The sequence below is a fragment of the Phacochoerus africanus genome, chromosome 7 (genome assembly GCF_016906955.1).
Source record: "Phacochoerus africanus isolate WHEZ1 chromosome 7, ROS_Pafr_v1, whole genome shotgun sequence".
In the NCBI taxonomy this organism is placed as follows: domain Eukaryota; kingdom Metazoa; phylum Chordata; class Mammalia; order Artiodactyla; family Suidae; genus Phacochoerus; species Phacochoerus africanus.
Genome location: NC_062550.1, coordinates 11127532 through 11153287, shown reverse-complemented (window position 1 = coordinate 11153287; position 25756 = coordinate 11127532). Strand labels below are relative to the sequence as shown.

The following is a 25756-nucleotide window of genomic DNA, read 5'->3' as shown; positions in this document are numbered from 1 at the left end:
AAATCCCAGTATTTTGTGGCAAGACAGATCACCAGGGGCCTGGCCAGGGAGGACATTAAAGGCATTACTCTGAGGGCACTGGGGAGCCATTGAAGTTTTCTGAGTGAGGGAGTGACATGAAGAAATGGTGGTTTAGCTCAAGCCCTCCCCTTTCTGCCCCTGGTGGCCTCCCTCCTCTCTCCCAAGCGTCGCCCTCGGAGAGCTGAGTGCATCCTGCCTGATGTTGGTTTCTGGGTTTCACATCCCTCTGTCTTACCACCCCACGAGATAGTGAGTGGTTTAAAGGCCGTGACAGGTCATCCCAGACTTTCTCCTTCTTCTTTTTTTTCCTTTTCGGGGGTGCAGGTGCTTTCGTGTGCACGTAAATGCACAGAGGGGTTGATGGGCGCATGGGTTAAGCAGTAGAGAAATCCGAGAGGCAGGCTTTGCGTCTCGCTGAAGCCCTGCCTTCTCTGTGAGCTCGCCTCACGTTAGTTTCTTTGATAGGGAAGTTCCTGGGCTGGGGGTTGAATCTGAGCTGTAGCCCGCCGGCCTCCGCCACAGCCCCAGCAATGCCCTATCTGAGCCACATCTGCAACCTACGCCACAGCTTGAGGCAACACCGGATCCTTAACCCACTGAGCAAAGTTAGGGATTGAACCTTCATTCTTATGGAAACTAGTTGGGTTCTTAACCTTCTGAGCCACAACGGGAACTCCCCAGACTTTCTGCCTTGAATGGGATGGGAAGGGTTACCCTCCTTCCTTCTCCTCCTCAAGATGGACAGTCTTGCTCTTTTAAGGCTCATCTCCGAGGGCTGCCTCAGAGAGCCCATCTCTCCTTCTCCACTTTGATCGCTAGAGGCCGAGAGCGGTACCTGGGGTGCTCTGACCGTGGGCTTCTCTTTCTTTTGGGAATCCTTTGCAGAGCAGTGTGGGTGGGGTGAGGCAGACTGGTAACCGGGTGGGAGAAGGAGGAGGGAGCGAAAGCCGGGGGTGGGGGTGGGGGGAAGACTGAAAAAGAGAGAGACTGAGACAGAGTGGGTGGGGGACGTGAGGAGAGCTGGGCTTCAGGGCTGGGAAATCCTCGTGACAAAATAGGACATCCGACCGAGTCTGGTGCTCTTTGGTTCTGACCGATGTCTTGAGCAGTATAGACACACGTACACATGAGCTACATACGTATATGGATGTGGATACACATGGATGCAGGCATCTGGGACATAATACACACACCTCCACGCTTTCGTGTGCACGTACATGCACAGAGGGATTGATGGGCGCGTGGATTAAGCAGTGGAGAAATCCGAGAGGCAGGCTTTGCGTCTCGCTGAAGCCCTGCCTCCTCTGGGAGCTCGCCTCACGTTAGCTTACCCTCCTTGCCAGGCCTCTGTGCGGCTTTATTGTGGTTCTCAGCGAGCTTCTCTTTCCTTGTCCACGGTCCTGTCTCTACTGGGTGCTTCCTGCAGGAAAGCCTGCGTCCTTGTCATGTCCGTACACTTGGGACCAAGATCAAGATTTGGGGAGGGGATGTGATCAAGAAAGGCTGACAGATTGAATGGATATGTTTGTGTGAGTGGATCTAATTCCAGAAGTGTGTGTGTGCATGTGTGTGTGTGTGTGTGTGTGTGGGGTGCACCTAAGAATGTGTCCCTGGGCACATACTCACAGGCACAGGCACTGTGGGGCCATGGATGTGCCTCAGAAGCGTGCATGAGTGAACCTACATGCACCCACCAGAGCTACAGCTTTTTTTTTTTTTTTTTTTTTGTGCCGCATCTGATAAGTGTTTGACATTCAGCCCTCCATTAAAACAATGGCCTGCAGTTCCCATGGTGGCTCAGCAGGTGAAGAATCCGACTAGTATCCACAAGGATGTGGGTTCAATCCCTGGCCTTGCTCAGTGGGTTAAGGATCCGGCGTTGCCATAAGTTTCGGCATAGACCGCAGATGCAGCCTGCATCTGGCATGGCTGTGGCTGTGGTGTGGGCTGGCTGCTGTAGCTCTGATTTGACCCCCTAGCCTAGGAACTTCCATATGCCACAAGGGTGGTCCTAAAAAGCAAAATGTAAATAAATAAATAAAAAGGCCTGACTTGCAGCGTTTGCCCATTTCTGTGGTGTAAACATCCCCATCACAGCCAATTCCAAGGTGCGGTGTGGCATCTTTGAACACAGAATGCAGAAGAGATGCACGTGGTTGGTTTGCAGCGTGGCTGGGAGGGCAGGCAGGGCCAAGTTCCTCTGACCTGGTCTGGGCGAAGTCCTGGCAAGCTGGCCCACAGACACCTCTTTCCAGAGCCTGTGCACGGGGAGAGTGGAGTGGTTCTTGGCCACCAGCCAGCTTTCTCAGCATTGGCTTGGAAGCCAGTCCAAACTGATGCTCCTTGTTAGGGGGGGTCTAGACACTCACCGAGACAGCAGCCTACGCTTACGCCCACACAGACCATCTCAGAGCTTCTGGAGTTTGGTGAGCTCAGCGCTCCTGCGAGGAGGAAACGCTAAGTTTGGAGCATGAACGGAGGAGGGACAAGGAAAGCGTCACACTTCCTGGGAAGGTCAGAGGTCAGGAGCCTGGGGCTGACAGCCTGCTTGAAACGACTTCGCAAGTGTGGTTTGCAAGTTGCTTGCCCTCTCTGGTCTCTCATGGTGCCTCTTTCCCAGGAGGATGTAGGTCTTCTGAGTTCTGTGGCCTCTCACCTGACCTGCTGGGAAGTGGAGCCCTGGGCTGGACCCTGAGGTCTATATTCAAAAGTCAAAGCTGTGCTGCCTCTGGACATGGGCAAGAAGGGCCCCGGGTTTTGGGGCACCTTGTTGTGCCCCTCCTCCTCAGGCCATGCCCCTCCCCATAGGGGGAAGAGCCCATAGGCCAAGGAGGGGACTCACCCCGAGCCCACACCCTTCCTGTAGCCTTCTCTCTCCGACACAGGCTTCTTCTAGAATTTTTCTTTTCTTTTTTCTTTTTTCTTTTTTTTGTCTTTTTAGGGCCCCACCCATGGCATATGGAATTTCCCGGGCTAGGGGTCGAATCGGAGCTGCAGCTGCAACCTACACAATGCTGGATCCTTAACCCACAGAATGAGGCCAGAGATTGAACCCGCATCCTCATGGAGACTACGTTGGGTACTTAACCTGCTGAGCCACAGCAGGAACTCCAGAGCAGGGAGTTCTGAATGTTGGCTGATTCTAGAGTGGAGTTTCCAGGGCCTCGTGCTGTGTCTCCTCTGCGTGCTGCTGCTTTCCTCTTGGGCCCCGGGGAGAGCTGTGCAAGGACTAAGCTTCCTCCCTGGCATCCTAGACAGTGTCTTCCAGAGACCCCACCTCCTGGAGCTCACGGAGAAGCCCTGGTCTGTATCAGGACCCGGGTTGCGGCTGTTTCTAAGGTGACTCTGTTACCCCTCATAGGTCATTCTTCTTCTCCAGATGGAAATATGCAAATAACCAGCCCAGTGAATCCCAGTCATTGTAATGAATGAGTCCTCCAGGCTATGTATTTATTTATTTTTTGGTCTGCAATGGTAGATGTCAGGAGGGCAGAAGGAGGAAGCTTTTTTCTCTTTTCAGAGCAACGTAGCGTAATATTTTCATTTTAAACAAGCTCTGCTGAGCTTTTCTTTTTCTGTTTGTCAGGGCGTTGGTGGTGAGTTTATACCTGACCTTCTGAGTCAAGGATAAGAAAATTCAGTGTGGGTGGTGATGGGAAGGGGACCACAGGAAGCCCCTGTTAGAAAGAGGAGGATGGAGTTCCCGCTGTGGTGCAGTGGGTTAAACATCCAACTACAGCAGCTTGGGCTGATGCAGAGGTGTGGGTTTGATCCCTGGCCTGGCGTAGTGGGTTAAAGGGTCTGGTGTTGCTGCATCTGTGGTGAAGGTCATAGCTGTGGCTCAGATTCAGTCCTTAGCCTGGGAACTTCCATCTGGTATGGCTGTGGCCATAAAATTAAAATTAAAAAAAAAAAAAGGAGGAGAAGCATTTTATACTTTGCCAACCAACATATGAGTATTTTTGGGTCTGCTTTTACTTTTTCTTTCTTTCCCTTTTTTTTTTTTTTTTTTTGTCTCTTTAGAGCCGCACAGCAGCATATGGAGGTTCCCAGGCTAGGTGTCAAATTGGAGCTGTAACCACTGGCCTACGCCACAGCCATAGCAACACCAGATCTGAGCTGTGTCTGCGACCTACACCACGGCTCACAGCAATGCCAGATCCTTAACCCACTGAGCAAGGCCAGGGATCGAACCTGCATCCTCATGGATACCAGTCAGATTTGTTTCCACAAGCCACTACAGGAACTCCCTGGGTCTGCTTTTAAAATCTTTGTTTGATTCTGAAATACTATCTTTCTACCCATCCTAGACAATGTAACAGCTTTTTAAAGTTCAGTTCAAATGAACTAAATTAAATGCATTTTGAGAGGGGTTTACAGTATTCCTTCCAATAACTGACTCTGGCAGTTTAACCAGAACAGGGGTGACCATTGGTGGGTTAGTTCTTTTACTGCCTTCCAATGGGGGCTTTTCTCCAAAGCCAAGGGTCAAGTCCCCTGTTAGGTTAGCATCCTTTATAGGCTGAATTACTGTCCCCACAACCCCCAAATACACATATTGAAACTCTAACCCACATTGTGATGGTATTTGGAGGTGGGGCTTTGGGGAGGTAATTAGGTTTAGATGAGGTCAGGATTTTCTGTGATGGAATTAGTGTCTTTATAATAAAGGAAGAAAGATCAGAGCCCCCCCCCCCCACTCTTTGCTGCATTTGAGGACACAGCGAGAAGGTGGCTGATTGCAAACCAGGAAGAGCATTTTCACCAGGAATCGAATCTGCTGAGGTCTTGGACTTGGAGTTTCCAGCCTCCAGAACTGTGAGAAGTAAATGCTTGTTGTTTAAGCCACATCGTCTATGACGCCTTGTCATAGCAGCCTGAGCTGACCGAGATCCATGCCATCTGGCCACTCCTATTTCTTCACATTAGGTATTTTTTTAGGAGCCACACCCACAGTATGTGGACATTCCCAGGCTAGGGGTCGAATCAGAGTTGCCACTGCCAGCCTACGCCACAGCCACAGCAACGTCAGATCTGAACTTCATCCGGGACCTGCGCCACAGCTCATGGCAACGCCGGATCCACAACCCCCTGAACAGGACCAGAGATTGAACCCGCATCCTCATGGATACTAGTTGGGTTCTTAACCTGATGAACCACAGCGGGAATGCCCTCTTCACATTAGGAGGGTCCCAGGAGCCCCTGCTGGACGCTCCTCATTTGTCTCCCAGTCTACGGTCCCCTCCAAGGGGCACCTGTACAGAGAGCCCTCTAAGTACACTGGCAGGGTCATGTCCATTCTGGGCTGCACACGTTCAAGGAGAAAACTGAAAGCCTGGAGTTTCATTGAGATATTGAGGGGAGCTGGCTTGTTCTAAAACTGCAAACTCAAGGATGTCATGCTCACGGCCTTCAAATATCTGAGGGACTGTTGTGCTGAAAATGGAAGGGATTCATGCATTGTTCCTGGAGTCACAGGAAGAGGTGCATAGAAAGTCATCATGCAGAGGAGACCTTCACCCATGGGCACTACTCTGCGTGGCCCAGGGCTGCCTCTGGAGGGGGTGAGTCCCCTGTCACTGGAGGTGTGCAAGTATCGGTAAGAGAAATTTAAAACTCCCAACACTCTACTGCATGCCTGCTAAGCCTCTCCCCCCACCCCCTCCACAACACTGAGAATCTAAATTCTCAGACTGAGGCTTTAGGATGGTTTTAGGAGTTGGGAAGGCAATGAAAGAAATCCACTGGCATGAGGACCAAGCTATAAAAAAAAATCTTTATTTCATGTACCAGGATTTTTTTTCTGTTTTTTTCTTTTTTTAGTTTTCTGCTTTTTAAAATTGTTTTCTGTTAACAGTCTGAAAAGAAAAAAGGACCCACCAACAAAATAAAATGGAGGTTGGTTTCTTGAACTGGTTAGAGCTGGACATGAGCAATCGTCCACCCTAGCAAGCGGCGCCTTTGCAGTCCTGATCCCGCTCCTTCCCTCCGGGCCCCCTAGCCCTTTTGGTCCACACCTGGGCAGGCTTCTCTGAGAGGTCCCAGGCCCCAGGCTTCAGGGCCTGGGAGGAAGCTCGGATTACCATCCCAGACACTTTGGTCAGAGAACCAAGGCCATTTTCCCCGGTTGGACAGTGCCCGCTTATTTGCTCTTTCCTCGGGCCCTCTCCTTCCTCTCCTGTCCTTGATGCTTTCGGGTTTGGAAGCTGGTGGGGCAGAGGGCAAGGTTGGATGGGGGAGGGAGAGATTTCGATTTCTGCCCAGACTGAGAAAACACTGGGTTGCCACCGCACCTGGCCTTGGCCCCCATGCCTCTGTCCTGGGCACCCCCTGCCTCCCGCACACTTCTGGGCTGGGGGACAGACATTCTGTCTTGTGCCTCAGGCTGAGCTTAGGGTTCCAGCAGCTGTGGACCTGAGAAAAGAGCTTTGCTTTCCCAGACAAAAGATGCGAAGGGAAGCTGGGAGTGGGCGAGCCCCCAAAGCCTTTGGAGCCACTCCCCGCACCTCCTTAGAGCTCAACTTAAGAAGCCTCAGGCCAGGTCAGGGTCAAGAAAGATACAAATAAGCAGTGCTGATGGGGGCTGCGGGGGCCCGTGCCTTCAGCACAGAGACAGGCAGGAGAGGCTGAAATTTGAGTTTGGGGAAGTGACTGGTTTTCTTTCAGTCTGAATTGGCCCCTCTTGTTCTGGGGAGAGAGGGGAGCAACACAGGACGCCCCCGCAACTTTAGTCCATGGTCTATGTTTAACTCTGGGGGCTGGTCCTCCTGCTGGGACCAAACTTAGTGAAGTTCTGCTCTCTGTCCCTCCAGCTTTCACTCTCCCAGCAACCCTCGGGGGATCCTCCTTTTTCTCTGATCCCCAAAGACAGAGGGGGGAAGCCTGGTGGCTGCTCTCTTCTCCCAAGGAAGTCCCCTCCACTCCCTGTGACTGGGTTATGGCATGAAAGAAAGGGGACACAAAATAATGAGTGGCCCTGGGGACCTCTGGTGCCTTTCCCTCCCTGTCGGAATGGCAGAATGCGTTTGCTCGCAGGTGTGTGTTTTTGCTCTTGACATCGGATGTGGGGGCCGGGGGTTGGGAGCACAGTGAGGAGGCATATGGTGTGTGTGTGTGTGTGTGTGTGTGTGTGTGTGGCTGAACGGCTGACTGATGATCTGGGAATGTTCTCGATGTCTGGGGGCTGGATGGTAGCCATCTTGGTCACCCCCTTGGCATTCTCCTCTGGGCAGGTGGCAGGTCTAGAAAGTCATTGACACCAAGAATAAGAATGGGTCTTTGGAGTTCATCTGGGTCAAGCCACATGCTCATACGGGGGGAGACTGACCCAGGGAGGCCACGCAGCAAGGGATTCCGGAATCCAGAGCAAGCAGTGTGTGCGTGTGGGCGCGCACGCACGCGTGTGAGAGTGGGGTGTGCAATCTCCCTTGCGTACACCGGATTCTCGATCATGGTTCTCCCTCGTCCACATTAGCAGCATGTTCCTGGTGTCAGGAAGAGAACTTTTATCACAACCCCTGGCAGCGGCCTTTCTCCTTGACCTCCTGCTCGAAGCCCAGCTCTCATCTCTCACAGTAGCTTGTTTGTTTGTTAAAATGGATTTGTATATTTGTTGTCTGTTGTCTCTTTACAAGTTCCCTGCTAAATTGTAAGTCCCCCGCCCCACCCCATTTTTTTTGTTTGTTTTCACAGTTTAAAGCTGGAAAAGAATTAAAAGAAAAATACTATCTGATTTTCTTGCAAGTAAATCCACTTACTATATATTTACATTTATTTATAGTCTGTGGTTTTTTATTAAAAAAAATCACCACTTGTTTCTCCTTTTTTTCTTTTGTAAAAAGAAACCTTTTTGCAGTGTCATTGTTGGACCTGCTGGGCCCTGAGGGGGCTTCAGCGAGTCCAAGGACCCCCAAAGGGTCAGTGAACCCCCTTCCCAAGAGGCTGAGGGCTTATGAGTCTGGGGGTCCACCATCGCCCCAGGGTCAGCTTGTGGCCCTGAGGTGAGGGGTGAGGAGGGAGAGATGCTTTATATTCCCCCGGGAGGTGGGCATCCCCTGTCCCCAAGGACAGGAGCTTGGGGCGGTGACCCCAAGAGGCTCACCCTGAGGATTCCGGGGTTTCCCGGGCATCTGGGCCAGCCACCAGCAGCCATCCTCTCTCCTTCCCTTCCCTCAAGGCCTAGGAAGTCATCACAGTGGGTTAAGGACCATTAAGGACTGGGAACCCCGGGGCTGGGCAAGCCCCAGGTGCACCCCCCCCTCCAGGCACCTTTCGGACAGGAGGGACCAAGAACTCTTGGGTCACCTGGAGGCCTACAATTGCCCCATCAGTGCTGGGAGGAGCCGGCTCACAAGCCACCAAGCTTGCCCAGCGTTCCCGGGGCACCCATCCAGAGGCTCCAGGGACCTGGCAGTGACCGAGAGGCTCACCTGGCCCCGGGGCCCCTGAGTCTCCACCCCCCCACTCACCCAGGGAGGCAGAGCCCGCTTGGGGTTAAAGGGAACAGAAAAATAACTCTCCCGCGTTTTTTTAAAAAAAAAAAAAAAAAAAGGAACATAAACCCCTGATAAATGCAAAGAACATTTCCCTTCCTTTCTGCGCCTTCTCATTTTTTTGCTTTAATAGGATCTTGGTTCCCTTTTATTTTTTTCATTTAAGTTGGTTTTTATTAAATGTTAAAATAATGGTACATGGGAAATCATGCATTTTCTTTTAGATTTATTTTCTATTTTTAATTTTTATCCTCTCGCTTTTTTTAAGTTTGTTTTTCCTTCCCTTGTTTATATTTTTTTTCACATTTCCTATTGTTTTGCTTCTTTGTTCCTCTTATAGTTTGTTCTTTTTTTTTTAATTTACTTGTTATGTTTTTTCTCTTTTTTTTGTTTTTTTTTTTTGCTTTTGGAAGGTTTGTCCCCCCCCCCCCAAGGATGGTTTGGTCCCCCCCGCCCTCCCCCCCACCCCCTGGCCCACCCCGCGCGCCCGCCGCGGCGGCGCCCCTCCTCCCGGCTCTGCCCGGGACCCCGGCGGCGGCGGCGGCGGCGGCGGCGGCGGCGGTGGCAGCGGCGCTGGCGAGGCTGGCGAGACTCCCGCGGGCTTCATACGGGGGTGGTCCGGCGGTTGGCTGTGTTGGAGTGGAGAGAGTCTTTGTTCTCCTTCTGGATACAGTTGTGAACTTGGAGGAAGCTGTTATCCCTGTCGGAGTTGTAGGTGGCGGTGGGCGTGGTGGCGGCCTTCAGGGGGTCCCTGCTGAGGGTGTACATGGAAATCTCCGTGGACGGCAGGGTGTTGAAGCCCTTGATGCCCACGGGGGAGGCGTCCCTGGAGTGTGAGGGCTCGGTGGAGCGGGAGCTGGAGCGGCTGCGGCGTTGGTAGCGGTAGCGGTAGCTGGGGATGCGGGTGATGGCAGAGGCCTGGAGGTAGTCCGTGGCGCGGGCGGTGGCCCGCAGCTGTTTGTGCCGGTCGATAAACATGTGCACGGCCAGCACCCCGACCATCTCGGCGATGATGAAGGACAGGGCCCCGAAGTAGAAGGACCAGCCGTACGAGTAACTATTCTTTTTGGAGTCGCTCTTGGAGGGGTCTCCGGCATTGGCAGATATGTACACTATGATGCCAATGATGTTACTCAGACCTGCGGGCACAGGGTGGGCGTGGAGGGGGCGGGGCAGAGGGGGGAGCCGAGAGAAGGATGGTTAGTTTCCAAGGAAGACGCCAGGCACCGGGCAGGAGTAAGGGCCAGGGAGCGCTGGAGGGGCTTTTCGTGGTCCAGCGTTTCCATGGAGAATAGATGGGCCAGTGCAGAGGGATGCTGGCAAGCATTACCTTACTATTTTATCATTCCATTTATTTTATTTTATTTTTCTGTCTTTTGTCTTTTTAGGGCTTCACCCACGGCACACGGAGGTTCCCAGGCTAGGGGTCTAATCAGAGGTACAGCTGCGACTCTTCGCCAGAGCCACAGCAGCGCCAGATCAGAGCCACGTCTGCGACCTACACCACAGCTCAGGGCAACGTCGGATCCTTGACCCACTGAGCGAGGCCAGGGATTGAACCCGCAACCTCATGGTTCCTAGTCAGATCATTTCTGCTATGCCACGACGAGAACTCCCTATTTTATCATTCCATTTAGAGAGAGCCACAAAGGGAAGAGCTAATGGAAACAGAGATGTGGGGAGAAGGGAGAGGAGGGAGAAGCATCCCACGATGGAGGGAGTAATAATAATACTAGTAATAAATGTTTATTGAGCATTTACTGCCTGCCTTCACTGCTGAGTGCTTTTCAAGGGGTTTGCAGGTGAGAAAGAAAACAGATCACAGAGAGGTTAAGTGACTTGCTCAAAGCTGCACAGGAAGTTGCAGCTGGTGTAGCAGGGAGTGAAGTCCTGGATGCAAAGTCTTTGGCCAGGAAACTTTTTTTTTTTTTTGGCTACGCCCACACCATGCAGAATTTCCTAGGTGAGGGATTGAACCCGTGTCACAGCAGCCATGCGAGCCACAGTAGTGACAATGCAGGATTCTTAACTGTTAGGCCATCAGGGAACTCCTGGCAGGGTAACTTTTTTCTTTTTTTTTTTGTCTTTTTGGGCTGGCACCAGTGGCAAATGGTAGTTCCCAGGCTAGGGGTTGAATCAGAGCTGTAGCCGCCGGCCTACACCACAGCCACAGCAATGCCAGATCCGATCCGTGTCTGTGACCTACACCACAGCTCACGGCAATGCCGGATCCTCAATCCTCCTGGATACTAGTTGGGTTCACTACCACTGAGCCACAATGGGAACTCCCTGGCAAGGTAACTTTCAGCTGAGTTTCCGTATCTGTGAAATGGGTGTAGTGACGGAACTTAACTCCTATAGGGCCATGGAGAGAATTAAACAAGTTAATCCAAGTGAAAAAGCTGTTAGAGTCTGGGGTGCTGTAAGTGCTGCTCAAAGGTTCATCGTTCTTACTAAATGGCTCCTACTACAGCCTATATTCTTTTTTGGGGCATCTGAAGCCAAGTGACCTGTGATGTTACTGGGCTGAGAAATGTGGTTTTGGGTGTCTGCCTGCTCCCACCTGGGTAGGACACGGAGGGGAGAGGGCAAGTGACCATAGGCCTGGTGTCCTAAGAGGGACCTGGGACCGGGGCCCTTTTCTGGAAGGTGGGAAAGAGACGGGCCACTGGGTTAAGGGCCAGGGTCTGAGAATATTCCTGGGGACTGAGTGAGGGGTTCAGGCATTGCTCTGGGGTGGGACCCCCAGCACAGCCTGCCTTCCCTGCAACTTGGCCCCTGGCAAGGCCCAGAAATCCCCCTCCACTCTCCTCTCCTCTCTCTGCCGGGTCCTCCCAGCCACGGGGCACCCAAACCTCAGCCTTCTCCCCACTGGCAGGCCTGGACTCTGGCCTGCCTGGCTCAGTGGCTGTTACCTGCAGACACGAAGAAGATGCCGGCACTCAGGATGATGTTGTGTCGAGTCTTGTAGAACTCGCTGGCCGCGATGCAGAGTCCACCCATGAAGAGCAGAATCACACTCAGGATGGGGAAAATGCTCGAGGCCCTCACAGCCCCTGGAGAACAGGGAGGGTGTGTGTGGGGGGAGAGAGAACAGCATGGCTGTGAGACGTGGGGGAGGCAGGGGGAGGAGAAAGCAGCCCAGTTGCTAGACACGGGCCCAGAGTGGAAGCTGTTCAGCAAGGGAGGGAGAGGGAGCAAAGCCACCGCCCAGCTCACAGCCTTTCAGCGGCTCCCCACTTTTGTACAGAGCAAACCCAGTGCTTCACGAGGCTCACAGGGCCCTGTGGGTTGGTCTCTGCCCATCACCATGTTCCCTCTTGTCCAGCATGGAGACTTCTCATGACATACTTTTTTTTTTTTTGGTCTTTTCTAGGACCGCTCCTACAGCATATGGAGGTTCCCAGGCTAGGGGTCAAATCGGAGCTGTAGCCGCTGGCCTATGCCAGAGCCACAGCAACTCGGGATCCGAGCCACGTCTGTGACCTACACCACAGCTCACAGCAATGCCGGATCCTTAACCCAGTGAGCGGGGCCAGGGATCGAACCCGCAACCTCATGGTTCCTAGTCGGATTCATTAACGACTTCGCCACGACGGGAACTCCCTCATGACATATTATTATTGCAGGTTTCTGACTTTTGACATATTGAGCTTCTCTTTTCTTTTTTTTTTCTTTTTCTTTTTCTTTTTCTTTTTTTTTAAGGCTTCACCCGAGTCATATGGAGGTTCCCAGGCCAGGGATTGAATCTGAGCTGCAATTACTACTTATGCCACATCTGTGGCAATGCTGGATCCTTTAACCCACTGCACCTGGCTGAGGATCAAACCCTTGCCTCCACAGTGACCTGAGCTGCTGCAGTCAGATTCTCAACCCTCTGGGCCACAGTGAGAACTCCAGATATGTATATATGTTTTGCACCCATAGCACCCGGGGCCAAGGATCGAACTTGCGCCTCAGCAGTGACCTGAGCCGCTGCAGAGACAATGCCAGATCCTTAACCTGCTGTGCCACAGTGGGAACTCCACGAGCTTTCGTACTAGAATGTCTTTTCTGCTCTTCTTCACTCAGAAAACTTCTATTCATCCATCAAAACCCAGCTTGAAACCACCTCCTCCATGAAGCCTTTCCTGATTTCTTTGGGCAAAGTTATTAGCTCCCTCCTCTGCACTTTGGGGCACTTGGGACACATTGAGGGGCAGTGTGTTATAGAGGTTGGTGGTTGGACTCTGGCTTTAGTCTTTATTAGCTGTGTAATTTTGGGTGAATCACCTCATCTCTTTGTGTGTAAAGAGGGCACAATAGTGTCTGCCTCCTAAGATTATTGCCAGGATTAAATGAGTTAATTCTGGTAATGTACTTAGTTGACTCCGAAGGCACGTAGCAAACATTTGATAAATGGTAGTTATTATAGTAAATATTGGTTTATATATATACTTCCACCTTGGGCCATGGGGTCCCCTGAGGGCCAGTTCTATAGCTGTTTTTTTAAACTTCTCTCTCTTCATTTGTTCTGTCCCTACCACCTAATTCAAAGTCAAAGACATGGTAGGCCCCCAATACAAGTTCGCCTTTGAATAAATGTGGAGAAGTGGTTCAGAAAGAGGAAGAAGCAGATACATTGCAAAGGAAAGAAAACTAAAAACAAAGCAAGTTAAAAAACCCCTTCAGGATAATGGAGTTAAGGACCCCACATTGTCTCCCTGAGGGTGCAGGTTTGATCCCTGGCCTTGCTCAGTGGGTTAAGGATCTTGTGTTGCCACAAGCTGTGGCATAGGTTGCAGATGCAGCTTGGGTCTGGTGTGGCTGTGGCTGTGGCACAGGCCAGCAGCTGTAGGTCTGATTCAACCCTTAGCCTGGGAACTTCCATATGCTGCCAGTGTGGCCTTAAAACAGCAAAAAGCAAAAAAAAAAATTATTATTATGATTATTATTAATTAATTTTTTGGCATCAGTATTATCTGTGGCCAGGCAGGAGGCAGAGGGGTCTGGAGGCTAGAATAAGGAAAAGGACGCTTTTGTGGCACTTTTGGGTGGCTTGAACGGCAGCCTAGGAAGTTGAGTCCTTTTTAGACAGGGCCCTTTGGCTCAGCCCAGGGACTGGCCTGCAGGAGGGGTGTGCTTTGGAGGGAGAGGTGCCAGAAGAGGTCTCTCCCCTATTGCCCACTCCCCCTCAACCCCCGCACCTTTTCATAGCAGTGTGGCCACAAAGCGTCTGCGAAGAAGAAAATTTTTCTATAGATCTTGAGGAATTTTTTTTCTTTTTTCTTTTTACACCCCACCTGCAGCATATGGAAGTTCCCAGGCTAGGGGTCCAATCAGAGCTACAGCTGAGGCCTACACCAGCACCACAGCCATGCAGGATCCGAGGCACATCTACGCCCTGCACTGCAGCTTGCAGCAACGCCGGATTCTTTATTATTTATTTATTTATTTATTTATTTGTCTTTTTGCTATTTCTTGGGCCGCTCCAGCGGCATATGGAGGTTCCCAGGCTACGGGTCCAATCGGAGCTGTAGCCACCAGCCTACACCAGAGCCACAGCAACGCGGGATCCGAGCCGTGTCTGCAACCTACACCACAGCTCACGGCAACGCCGGATCGTTAACCCACTGAGCAAGGGCAGGGACCGAACCCGCAACCTCATGGTTCCTAGTCGGATTCGTTAACCACTGCGCCACGACGGGAACTCCGAGTATTTTATTTCATTTATTTATTTATTTTTTGATATGCAACGCCGGATTCTTAACCCACTGAGCAAGTCTAGGGGTCGAACCTCATCCTGACCACCCGCTGAGCCACAGCAAAACTCTAGGAATTTTTCTAAGAAAGAGTTTTAGGCAGTTCTCTGGGATGTGTGATGTAAAACCCCTCCCCTCTCTCCCGCATGGATCCTCAGTAAGCCTACACTGCTCATGAGGCTGTTTGATTATTTGCGCAGACTTGAAGAAGGGCCGAGTTTTGTCCTGGGAAGAGCGCATGAGTTGGGGGAACCTGCGCTGTCCTTAGAGAAGCAGGGGTGAGAGGATGAGGGTGGGGGGCCGCTGGGAAACTCTGCAGTCTCGTAGCCCTCTACTCCTTCAGGCAAGGATAGGGCTGCCTCCTCCCCAGACCCTAGTGGATGCTTTCTGCAATTCATTTCTGAGATGAAGGACTGCATCCCTAGCCTGACCCCGCCCCAGCCCTGCCCCGCACAGGCACAGGCGCACATGCCCACCTACCCCGATGCCCATCTTCATAAACACGTGGGGACGGCGAAAGCGCCTTGAAGACCCATCGCCCAAGGAATAGTACGGGTTAAGTGCCCACACTGTGTTGGGTCTGATGTACCTTATCATAGTCCTTATAACACCCCTGCCGGATGTATTTTTTGGCCTCAATTGGTAGATGAGAAAACTGCCTTTCTGAGGGGTGAAGTAACTCCCCCAAAGACACTTACAGAGTGAGTCAGGATTCAAGCCTAGATCAGCCCTGGACGCTCTCTCTGGGGCGTCCCGAGAGCCTGAGAAGCATCTTGCAGGGTCCAGAGATCTGAGTTCCAGTCCCAGCTCTGCTACTCACTTGCTGTGTGGCTAAGGCAGGTAGCTAGCTAGCCCTTTCTGGTTTTCACCATGTATAAAAGGAGCGTGGGGAGTTCCTGTCGTGGCGCAGTGGTTAACGAATCCGACTAGGAACCATGAGGTTGCGGGTTCGATCCCTGGCCTTGCTCAGCGGGTTAACGATCCGGCGTTGCCATGAGCTGTGGTGTAGGTCGCAGACACGGCTCGGATCCTGCGTTGCTGTGGCTCTGGCGCAGGCTGGCGGCTACAGCTCCGATTCGACCCCTAGCCTGGGAACCTCCATATGCCTCGGGAGCGGCCCAAAAAATGGCAAAAGAGACAAAAAAAAAAGGAGCATGGACTGTTAGACGACCTCTAATGGTTTTGCCCTCTCTATATGCATAAGATTTCTGACCAGCTGGAAAGGGAGACGCAGCATAAAGGGAGAGGGATTGGTGTGACTTCCAAGGGGCAGCAGCAACCATTCAGATGAGCGGGACAGAGGAAGGGCTCTGGCTTTCTTCCTCCAAGCAAACAGGCTCTTCCTGCCCGCAGTTTGCTGCATTTGGAAGGTCAGGACTGCACTCTCAGAGCTCATGCCTCACAGGCAGCCCTGGGCCTGGTGCTTCCTCGACCCAGTTGGCGGAGGGAGCCTGGAGGTCCCAACTCCATCTTTCTGACAGCAGAGAAAAGAGCAGCGGCTGTGGGAGGGAGAAAGGATGCTGTGCGGTGCGTGCGTGTGTGCGTGCATACGTACGTGCGTGCGTACGTGCGTGCATCCTTGCGTCCATGGAGGCAACAAGATGGGAGAGGGAGAGGTGTGCCGAGTTGCAGCCAGCAGAGAGCAATGTGGCAAAACCCAGACCTCTTCACAAGGTACCCACGCAGCTTATGATATGGTAACAAGTGGGCAACCCCAACAGAAGCCTCCTGAGCCCAGCCCAGACACCAGCTTCCCTTGGAAGGGACCTCTTTGCCCAGAAAGGTGATGGGGAGCAGCCGCTAAACAGCGCCAAGCCTAGGAAGGCTGAAGTCCGCGGGACCCCCATCCAGGCTGGCAGGAAGCAGGTTTTGAGCAGGCAGGGGCCCCCTACACTGGAACAGTCTCTTGAAGGAGATCTCTCTGGCTGAACAAAGTCACAGACAAAATGGGGATTTTGGGCTTAGTCACCCCTGGGTTCACATCCTGGCTTCATCACTTCCTAAGTATGTGATCTTGGGCAAGGGTCTTCACCTCTCTGAGCCTCAGTTTCCCCATCCTGTAAAACAGGAAGGGTCATAGTAATATTCAGCTCACAGGACCGTTATAAGGCTTGGCTGCTCAAAGGGAAATCTCAGAAATGAGATTCTTCAGAATCTCACAAATGCAGATTCTCAGGCCCCATGCCCACAGAATTCAGCCGGACTGCATTAGCATCCACATTTTAGGAAGACTCCTCATAACAAGACTTGGATGTGTCGGAAAGTTGGAGCAGCACTTCTGCAAGGATTAGACTGGATCATATCTGGATGGTTTCTGATGCCAGGAGTATAGTGAAAGGTAGTATTTTGTTATTTTTTTTTTTAAAGATTCTTGACAAGTCCAAACCTTTATTGTTTGCTTATTTTTGTTTATTTATTTATGGCGTTTTAGGGCTGCACCTGTGGCATATTGAAGTTCCCAGGCTAGGGGTGGAATTGGCACTGTAGCTGCCAGCCTACACCACAGCCACAGCAACGCAGGATCTGAGCTGCGTCTGTGACCTACACTATAGCGGGGGGCAGTGCTGGATCTTTAACCCACTGAGTGGGGCCAGGGATTGAACCCTCATCCTTATGGATACTGGCCGGGTTCTTAACCTGCTGAGCCACAATGGGAACTCTGCATTTCGTTCTTTCTAATGTCCTTTCCTTTCAGTGCAGACGCCACTTTCCTATGAATTGTCCTGACTTCCCACTGAGGCTGGGATGGTCTTCAGGGCTAAAACCTATCTTGGGAAGCAGAAATTCTCATTTTGCATTTCACTGCACAAATATTATCGATCTCTTATGAGTAAGTGTATGGAACTACACAATACCTAGTAACATTGCTGGGGTTCTTCCTGGGTGCCAGGCCCCATGCTAAGTGCTTTCCATGAATGAACTGAATGAACCTGTTTAAACCTCATGCCAACCCCGTGAAACCATGGGCCCTGGCTTTGAGGATTTTACAAATACCTAAAGCAGGCATTGGGCAACATTTTTGGTAAAGGGACATGTAGTCAGTGTTTCTGGCTTTGCTGGCCATATGGTCTCTGTTGCAACTACTCATGCCCTCATAGCATGTGAACAGCCATGGACAATATGTGAACAAATGAGTGTGGATGTGTTCCAATAAAACTTTATTTACAGAAACAGTTGGTGGGCCAGATTGGCCTGCCCTTTGCAATTTAGCCAAGAGCATAATACACTGTACTGGGGAGAAGCTGTCTGGTCCCAAGTGGGGAGATGCTTTGCCCTTGACTAGCTGTGAGTCCGGTGAATAAATATAGACGGAGTGGCTGTCACTGTGCCTGGTTCCAGGCTGGGCACAGAAGACAGGTGCCAGACCAGACCTGATCTGTGCCTTTATAGGACTCAGGAAGGAAGCACAGCACAGAGAAATGTGTCCTTATCTACCAGGATGAAGTGCTGTGCAAGAAAGGTCCTCATGTGGCACCAGGAAGGCAAGTGACAGGCTAATGTCACCTATAGATGGCTAAGAGTCACTGAAGGCTTCCGTGTATGCCGGGATGTTCTAAGCACTGAACATGTGTGACCCATTCGTTCTCATTTACAGCTTCATGAAGTGCTTTAATTACCCCCGTGACACAGAGGCTAGTACTGAGGCAGAGTCTTGTGTTCAAGGCCACCCAGTGAGAAAGGGAGGATCTGGGTTTGTGAGCCCAGGGAGTCGGACTCTAGGCTCTGTGTGCCTGACCGCTGCACCCCCTTGCTTTGCCCCTCTCTGAGAATCCTTTGAGCTCATATGGGCATCAAGGAAGGCTTCCCTTTGGGAGCAGTGTTGGCATGGAGATCACTGGATAAGGAGAAGCTAATTGGCAGAATGGAGGCGGGGTGTTCTAGAGAGAGGAAGCAACATGAGCAAGGGCTGGGGGGGGGGGGCGGCCATGCTCGTCTGGGGACCCAGGAGTGCTGGTTCACAGAGAGCTACTGAAGCAAATGAATTAGGAAGGGCTCCAGGATAGTGACAGGGCACCAGTGAGAAGCTGTTGCTGCTGACCAGGCAGATGATGGTGGTGCTTGGACCACGCAGGGTACAAAGGGTGTGGGCAGAGCTGGGTGGGTTTGGTGGAGGTTTGGATGTGGGTGGAGAAGAGGGTGGTGTAGAGGATAAATTCTGGGTCTCGGCTTTACTAGCTGGCTGGATAAGACCCCTTATGAGGGAGTTGCCGTCGTGGTGAAGTGGTTAAGGAATCCAGCTATAAACCATGAGGTTGTGGGTTTGATCCCTGGCCTTGCTCAGTGGGTTAAGAATCTGGCATTGCCATGAGCTGTGGTGTAGGTTGCAGACGCAGCTTGGATCCTGCATTGCTGTGGCTCTGACGTAGGCCAGTGGCTGCAGCTCCGATTAGATCCCTAACCTGGGAACTTCCATATGCCGTGGGAAGTGGCCCTAGAAAAGGGCAAAAAGACCAAAAAAAAAAAAAAAAAAAGACCCCTTATGACATTGGGAGAGGATAAGCTTCAGGGGGTGAGGGGAGGGAAATCGAGGTTTGTCCTGGGACACTCGAAATTTGAGGTGCTTTGGGGACACGCACCTGGAGTGTGGAGGGGCAGTTGGATGTGTGAGCTTGGGGCCCACAGCTGTATTCTGGGCTGAAGCTGTGAATGAAAGGTCACAGACACAGAGGTGACCAGAGTGGAGTTCGCAAACAGAAGAGTAGGGGGGGTTGGCCTTGAGGCTCGGGGAGCCTCTCCGTTTAGTGACAGGCTTGGGAAGACCTTGGGCCAATCTCATGGTGTCCCCGGTCCTTCACTTCTTTGTAAAATGGGGATGGAAGTCTGGACTCTGTCTACTTCACAGGGTGGCAGTGATCAAACAGGAAGAAGAATGTGGAAGCTTTGGAAAATCCAGAACATTGGTAAACTGTGAAGCATGTATTATGTCCTATGCAGGTGACAGAAGTGAAGAGTGTCATAAGTGCCCAGGAGAGAATGACATCTTGCTTTTTGGAGGGGGTGGCCTCAGCCATAAATTCCTCGTTAACCCTCTTTTTGGCCAAATTCTGTAGAGACAAATTATCTCCCAATCCAGCGCCCTGTGGGCCTGGCACCTGGGGTGTTGTGCTGTGGAATCGCTCTTCACAGTGGGCACAACTGGAGGATGGGTAGGAGGCTGCAGGCAGAGGCCCTCCTTCCTCACTCTGCCTGGCAGGGGAGGAAGGGGGTGGGGTAGGGGTGAGGAGGCCTCGGCCTGGCACCCACTCTTTACATGGCCAGTCATGGGTCTGAGTGTGGGCCTTTCCTTCTCTGGGTCTGGGGTCTGCACCCTGATTGAGGCTGGACCAGGTAATCGCTAGGGTTCCACCCATCTGTAATGGCCCTGGGCCCCCCAGACCTCTGCCTGGGGACCATAAGGCTGGGCCAGCCAGGTGCCAGCCCTGCCATGAATCTAAATAGTCATCATGTGCTCTCTTTGGCAGCATATATGTTAACACTGTAATGATAACAGAGTTCTGACTGGTCAGAATGGCCATTATTCGAAAGTCTACAGATGACAAAGGCTGGAGAGGGTGTGGAGAAAAGGGAACCCTCCTGCACTCTTGGTGGGAATGTAAATTAGTACAACCACTGTGGAAAACAGTGTGGAGGTATCTCAGAAAACTAAATATAGAACTACCATATGATCCAGCAATCCCACTCCTGGGCATATATTTGGGCCAAACTTTCCTTGAAAAAGATACATGCACCCATATGTTCATTGCAGCACTATTCACTGTAATAGCCAAGGCATAGAAGCAACCTAAGTGTCTGTTGACAGATGAATGGATTAAGAAGATACATGTGGTACATATACACAGTGGAATATTACTCAGCCATAAAAAGAATGAAATAATGCCATTTGCAGCCACATGGATAGAACTAGAGACTCTCATACTAAGTCACGTAAGTCAGAAAGAGAAAGACAAAGACCATATGATGTCACTTATATCTGGAATCTAATATATGGCACAAAAGAACCTATCTATATATATACATATATATTTATTTTTTGAACCTATCTATAGAAAAGGAACAAACTCATGGACCTGGAGAACAGACTTGTGGTTGCCAAGGGAGGAGGGGGAGGAAGTAGAATGGACTGGGCTTTGGGGGTTGGTCGATGCAAATTATGGCATGTGTAGTGGATAAGCAATGAGATCCTGCTGTATAGCACAGGGAACTATATCTAGCCACTTGTGATGGAATGTGACAGAGGATAATGTGAGAAAAAGAATATATATATTATACACACACACACACACAAACATATATAAATAACTGGGTCACATTGCTGTACAGCAAAAATTGACAGAACATTGTAAATCAACTATTATAAAAAATTTTGAAAAAGGGTCGTCAGTGATCACCTATATGGAGCTGGGGCTCCTTATTTCCTGGGCACGGAGTTAAGCTCTTTGTGCCTGTTACTCTGTTTGGAATGTGAGCTAACAGGATAGAATCGCAGATGTGCTGGGTTGGGAGGAGCATCTGGACTCTGGGGCATTTCTCCCCTTCTCCTCCTGCACTTGCACTGGCTGGACGGGGAGCCAGGGACCGTGAACAGGGATGGGGCTGCATCAGTGCATGCGAGAGTGAGGGTGACTGTGTGAGTGAGAGAGGGTGTGATGGGGGGAAGGGAAGAGGAGAGAGGGAGACAAGGGGGAGGCAGAGGAGCAGAGAGGCGAGGGTGGGGAGTGAGGGCTCCTGATGTGGATAGCTTTGGGTCCACCATGCTCTCCCTACCCTGGCCATGTGGCCTCTGCACCTCACCTTTCTCATCTGTGTAATGGGGATGCCAACAGTCCCCACCTCTTAGGGTTGTTTTGAGATGAAGATAAGGTATAAAGTATGAGGCCAGGCACACACACAGTCAAGAGTCCCATGAACATCTGAGATATATATTGACACATGAAAGGAGTTTTGGAGCCCACTGAGCTTCCTTTGGGAGCCACCTGTGCAGGTGCCGGATGCTTTCCCACTTCCACATGGTCTCTGGGGTTGGTGATTGGCTGTGTGAGCTCAGGAGGGTGGGCCTTTGCACATCCCACTGGCTACGCTGCCTGCCCCCAGCCCCCAGTCTGCGTGGCCTCCTCTGCACGCCCAGCTCCCGGGGCTGCGAGGAGGGGTGATGAGTCAATGCCTATGCAGCAATTAGAACAGTGCCTGGTAGCCACGAGCACCAGGAAATGTTCGTTCTCACACAGCAGAGAGGATTATTGCTGTTTTTCATGGGCCTGGGGTTCCCTCGACTGGTGTTTATTAAAGTGCAGGTCGCGAAGTCAGCGTGGCGGTGGTGGCATCCAGCTCTTAAATAAATGAACCAGGACAGAACAGAAACTGTCTCCGTGGGCGGAGGGCGCGCAGGGGAGGCGCTGTTTGTGAAGCGCTTGCTCTGGTTGCCTGGATGTGAGTATAGGGTTGTGGCTTGGATGTCCCCTAACTGCAGGATGTGATCCCAGCGGTTTAGCCACACCCACCACGATGGCCTCTCATCACAGTTTTGCTAGAAGAGGCTGCAGAGCTGAGGCAGCGGACAGGAGTGCTCAGCCCCAATAATGTTCTGGGAGGCAGGTGGCGTCCCAGAAAGTGTACTGGGCTGTGATAAATTGTTTTCCCTTCTCCGAGCCTCAGTTTTTTTCCTCATCAGTAAAATGGGAGGGTGAAGCTGGGTGACCCTCAGGGGGTGTCTGCCGCTAGTGTTTCAGGAGCTGGAAGGCTGCTTCCCTGAACTTCTAAATTAAACTCCAGTGGGAGGTGGTGGACTTCCTTCCCTGTTCCCCTGGGACAGTTGAGGAGCCTTAACAAAGCACCACCCTCTTTTTCTCCTTGTTATTCTTAGAGCCCCCTGGGGAACTGGTATTCATTGAGGCCCAGAGAAGTTGAGTAACTGATCCAAGGCCACAGAGCAGAGCTCATCTTGAATTCAGGACCTTTCACTCCAAATCCCAAGCCCAGACCTTGACATCTGGTCTCCCCCACACCTCCCACACCAGGTTCCTAGGAACCCCCTCAGGGCCTGGTGGGACCAGCAGAGGGAGCTGGAAAAGGGGGTTCTCTGAGCCTGGGAAGGGTGGCCTTGGCTCAGCTTGAGACCCTACTTCCACCTCTGTTCTCATTCCTGGAAGAGGTTGAACAGCCAGGCAGCTTTAGGGAGCGTGGTTCCTTGTTTATTCACACGACAAACATCTCCTGGGCCTGAACTAGGGGCAGGCCCTGTGCTGGGCAGGGTGGGGCATGGGTGGGAGCAGACTTTGTGTTTGCAGCGTCTCCTCTTGGGGTCCTTCCTACTGTGTGCTTTTCCAGTAGGAAAAAAGAATCTGTAATAGAAATCATGACAAGGTGGTCACTTCCCTGTGACCCAGCCTCCTGGATGTTCCTGATCTCAGAGAAGGGCAGCCCTGTCCCCTGTCTTCCAGCCAGGACTCCCAGATGTCACCCTGAGTCCTCTCTTTGTCTCGTCCCCCCACCCCCCACCCCACGCAGTCTGTCAATAAATCATGCCCGCTCCAGAGCCCACCCCCTTATCATCCATCTCCTCCACTTCCACTCTGGCCTGAGCACCTGCATTTCCCGCCTGGATTATGGCCGTCCTCTCCTACTGGTCTTGCTCCTGCTGAAGCCTTGGAGTCAGTTCCCCAGTAGAAGTGGCGTGATGCTGTTAGCATAGACCACAGCCTCTCTCTGCTCAGTACCTCCGCATGGCCCCATCTCAGAGTAAAGCCAAGGCTCACCAGTCCTGGCCTGGCCTCCCGCCCACTGCTTACACGCTCTGCCTAACTGCCTGGCCTCCTGGCTGCCCCCGAGCATGCTGGCCGCAGACTCTTTGCAATGGCTGTTCCTTCTGCCCTGAATGCTCTTCCTAGGACCTCTGCAGGATCAGACACGTCCCCTGACTGCCTTCAGGTCTCTGCTCAAATGTTACCTCCCCAGTGAGGACCTCTTGGAACTCTCTACTAATTCTTGGCACCCCTACTCTCTCTTCCCTAATCCTTTGTACTTTTCACTGTGTAACACACACAGCGAGGATGGCAGAGGCCTCCTGAGTGTTTCCTATGCTCTGGGCTGGAGTGAAGGGCTGTCTTAGCCTGACTCTCTGGAGCCTCATTACACCCCTGGGAAGGTGTCACTGAACATGGTCCCCGTCTGGAGACCTCTGAGGCCTGGGGAGTTAATTAAGTGGCAGAGCAGGCTCTGAACCCAGCCAGTGTGGGCTAAAGCCCACCGTTATGTTCTCCTGCCTCCTATGGTGGCCAAGTCCCTAAATCGCCCCATGGATAACCTCCGCATTGGCCCTTCCTGCCTTGGCTGCTTCCACCTCCTTACAAGCAGCCCCTGTCTCCCTTCCAGGTATCCGGGGAGTTAAGCGCATGCATTCATTCATTCGTTCATTTGTCCCACCAGATATTAATTGGGTAACTTCCTACTGCCTGGTTCTCCAAGAAGTGCTGGTCTTGTCTGAGGCTTAGCCTGCTGGCCTGAGAGTAGAACCCCACCTTCTCTGCCAGCCCAGGAGATGAACTCTGCACTCTTGGCTAGCCATGCCTTTCTTGCATTCTCCTTCCTCCCTCTCTGCCTCAGATCCTCCATCCAGCTGGCGGGTCAAGGATGGCAGGGGTTACCCAGGCCCCTCCTCTGCCTGGCTTCTAAGTCTTGGAGTCTGGGGACTTGGTTCCTGCATCTCTTCTCTCTCTGCATCTCTCCCTTGGTGCTTTCATCAAGTCTCACAGGTGTAAATATCATTCCCATGCTGACAGCCTCAGACTCTCTATCTTGGACCCTGCCCTGTGAGTCCCAGATGGCAGGATACCTCCCCAGGGGGCCTGTGGGCCTCTCTAACTTAATGTGGCCAATACTGAGCTTCCATCCTTTCCAGACTAACCTGCTCCCTCCATGGGTGCAAACCTTGGGGTCATACTCCGTTCCTTCCTCTCCCTGAAAGCGCCCAGGCAGCCTTTCAGAAAATCCTGTAGGCAGTCTCTTGGGCATATTTTCAGACTCTGAACCCTTGCCACCTCCTTCACTGCTACCACCTTGGTTCAAGCTGCCCTCATCTCTTGCCTGAGTTATTGTAACAGGCTCTTTGTTTTTTTCCTTGTCTCCTCCACCGGACTGTAACCTTCACGAAGGCACTGACTTTCTTTCTTTTTTAAATTAGTGAATTTTATTACATTTATAGTTGTACAATGATCATCACAACCCAACTTCATAGCATTTCCATCCCAAACCCCCAGCGCATTCCTCCACCTCCCAACCTGTCTCATTTGGAAACCATAAGTTTTTCAGGCACTGACTTTCTGTGTTTTGTTCATCCTGGGCTCCCTGTACCATCAACAGTGCCCTGTACGTCGTGAGTGGTGGTGCATGTCTCCTGAGTGAGTGAATAAATGAATGAATGAATGCTTCTAGTTCCCGTGTCTCTGCTTTGGTGTCACATCCTCTAGGGAAAACTTCAGGAGTAATTACCTCCAGTCTAGGCTAAGGGCCGGGCTCCCTCAGGATCCCACGATTCCTTCTATCCCAGCTTGAGGCAGCTACAGTTACGTTCGCGGTCTGCCCACCCACACGGTGGGTGTGCTGTAGGTTTAACAGACCCAAACCGGAAGCGAACGCAGGCCCCGCCCACCCAGGTGCAGCTCCGCCTACCTCCCTGGGCCAAAGACTCACCTCTCTCCAGGAGAAGTTCCGCCCACCTCCCTGGGGCCCAGCTTTGCCTACCTCACTGGGGCAGGGGTCCTTCTAGAAGAATGATCTTTGTCTTCCTGCTAATCTAACCAACCAGGTTAGGGCTTAATAGAGAATGAAAGGAATTCACATCTTCCAACTTTAAAAAATTACTTTTGTTGTCTAGTCTCAGACTAGCATCTTACAGGTTATGGGTCAGCAACCTCTGCCAGCTGAGGCCGGCTGCTTGTTTTTGTACATGAAGTTAACTTTCACTGGAGCTAGGCAGTCGCACTCATTTGCTTCCATATTTGCTTTTGTGCTGCCAAATCAGAGTTGAGCAGTTGAAACAGCGACTCTATGGCCCACAAAGCCTGGAATATTTACTATCTCTCTCTCTACAGAAAAAGTTTGCCAATCTCTGTTATAGATGCTCAGAAATATTGGATTAAGTCAATACAAGTCAGATCCTTGGAATCCTACGTCGTTAATGCACATTTCTGTCTTCTGTCCAGAGGCACCAGGATGAACCACCCTAAGCAATTCTCTCTTTAAAATTAGGGAAATGGAGGTATAGAAGAGGCAGGAATAGCCACCGAAGAAGCCTGTCCCTTTCTTTTATTTAGCAAACAGCATTTATTGAGCACCTACTATATTCCAGGAGCTGTTCTAGGCAGAGCAATGAATGAGACAAAGGTCCCACCTCTAGCACTTGGCATCCAGCTGATAAAGTGTCACACCCTTGAGGTCCTCAGCCGTCCTGACTCACGGCCCTACACCCCCGCCCTCGCCCCCACACCTGCACATCTCTGCAGGGCC

General features: G+C 51.7%; 1 protein-coding gene across 1 annotated transcript in view; it reads right to left on the bottom strand.

Moving 5' to 3' along the window:
* Positions 1-9092: 9092 nt before the first annotated feature.
* Positions 9093-25756, bottom strand: part of CACNG2 (calcium voltage-gated channel auxiliary subunit gamma 2) — a 116586-nt gene continuing 99922 nt past the window's right edge. Inside the window, exons 3-4 of the mRNA XM_047788423.1 lie at positions 11429-11569; positions 9093-9652 (exon numbers count right to left, since the gene is read on the bottom strand). Coding sequence (XP_047644379.1) covers positions 9117-9652; positions 11429-11569 — 677 coding nt within the window. The 3' untranslated portion in view covers positions 9093-9116. The remainder of the gene's footprint in view (positions 9653-11428; positions 11570-25756) is intronic.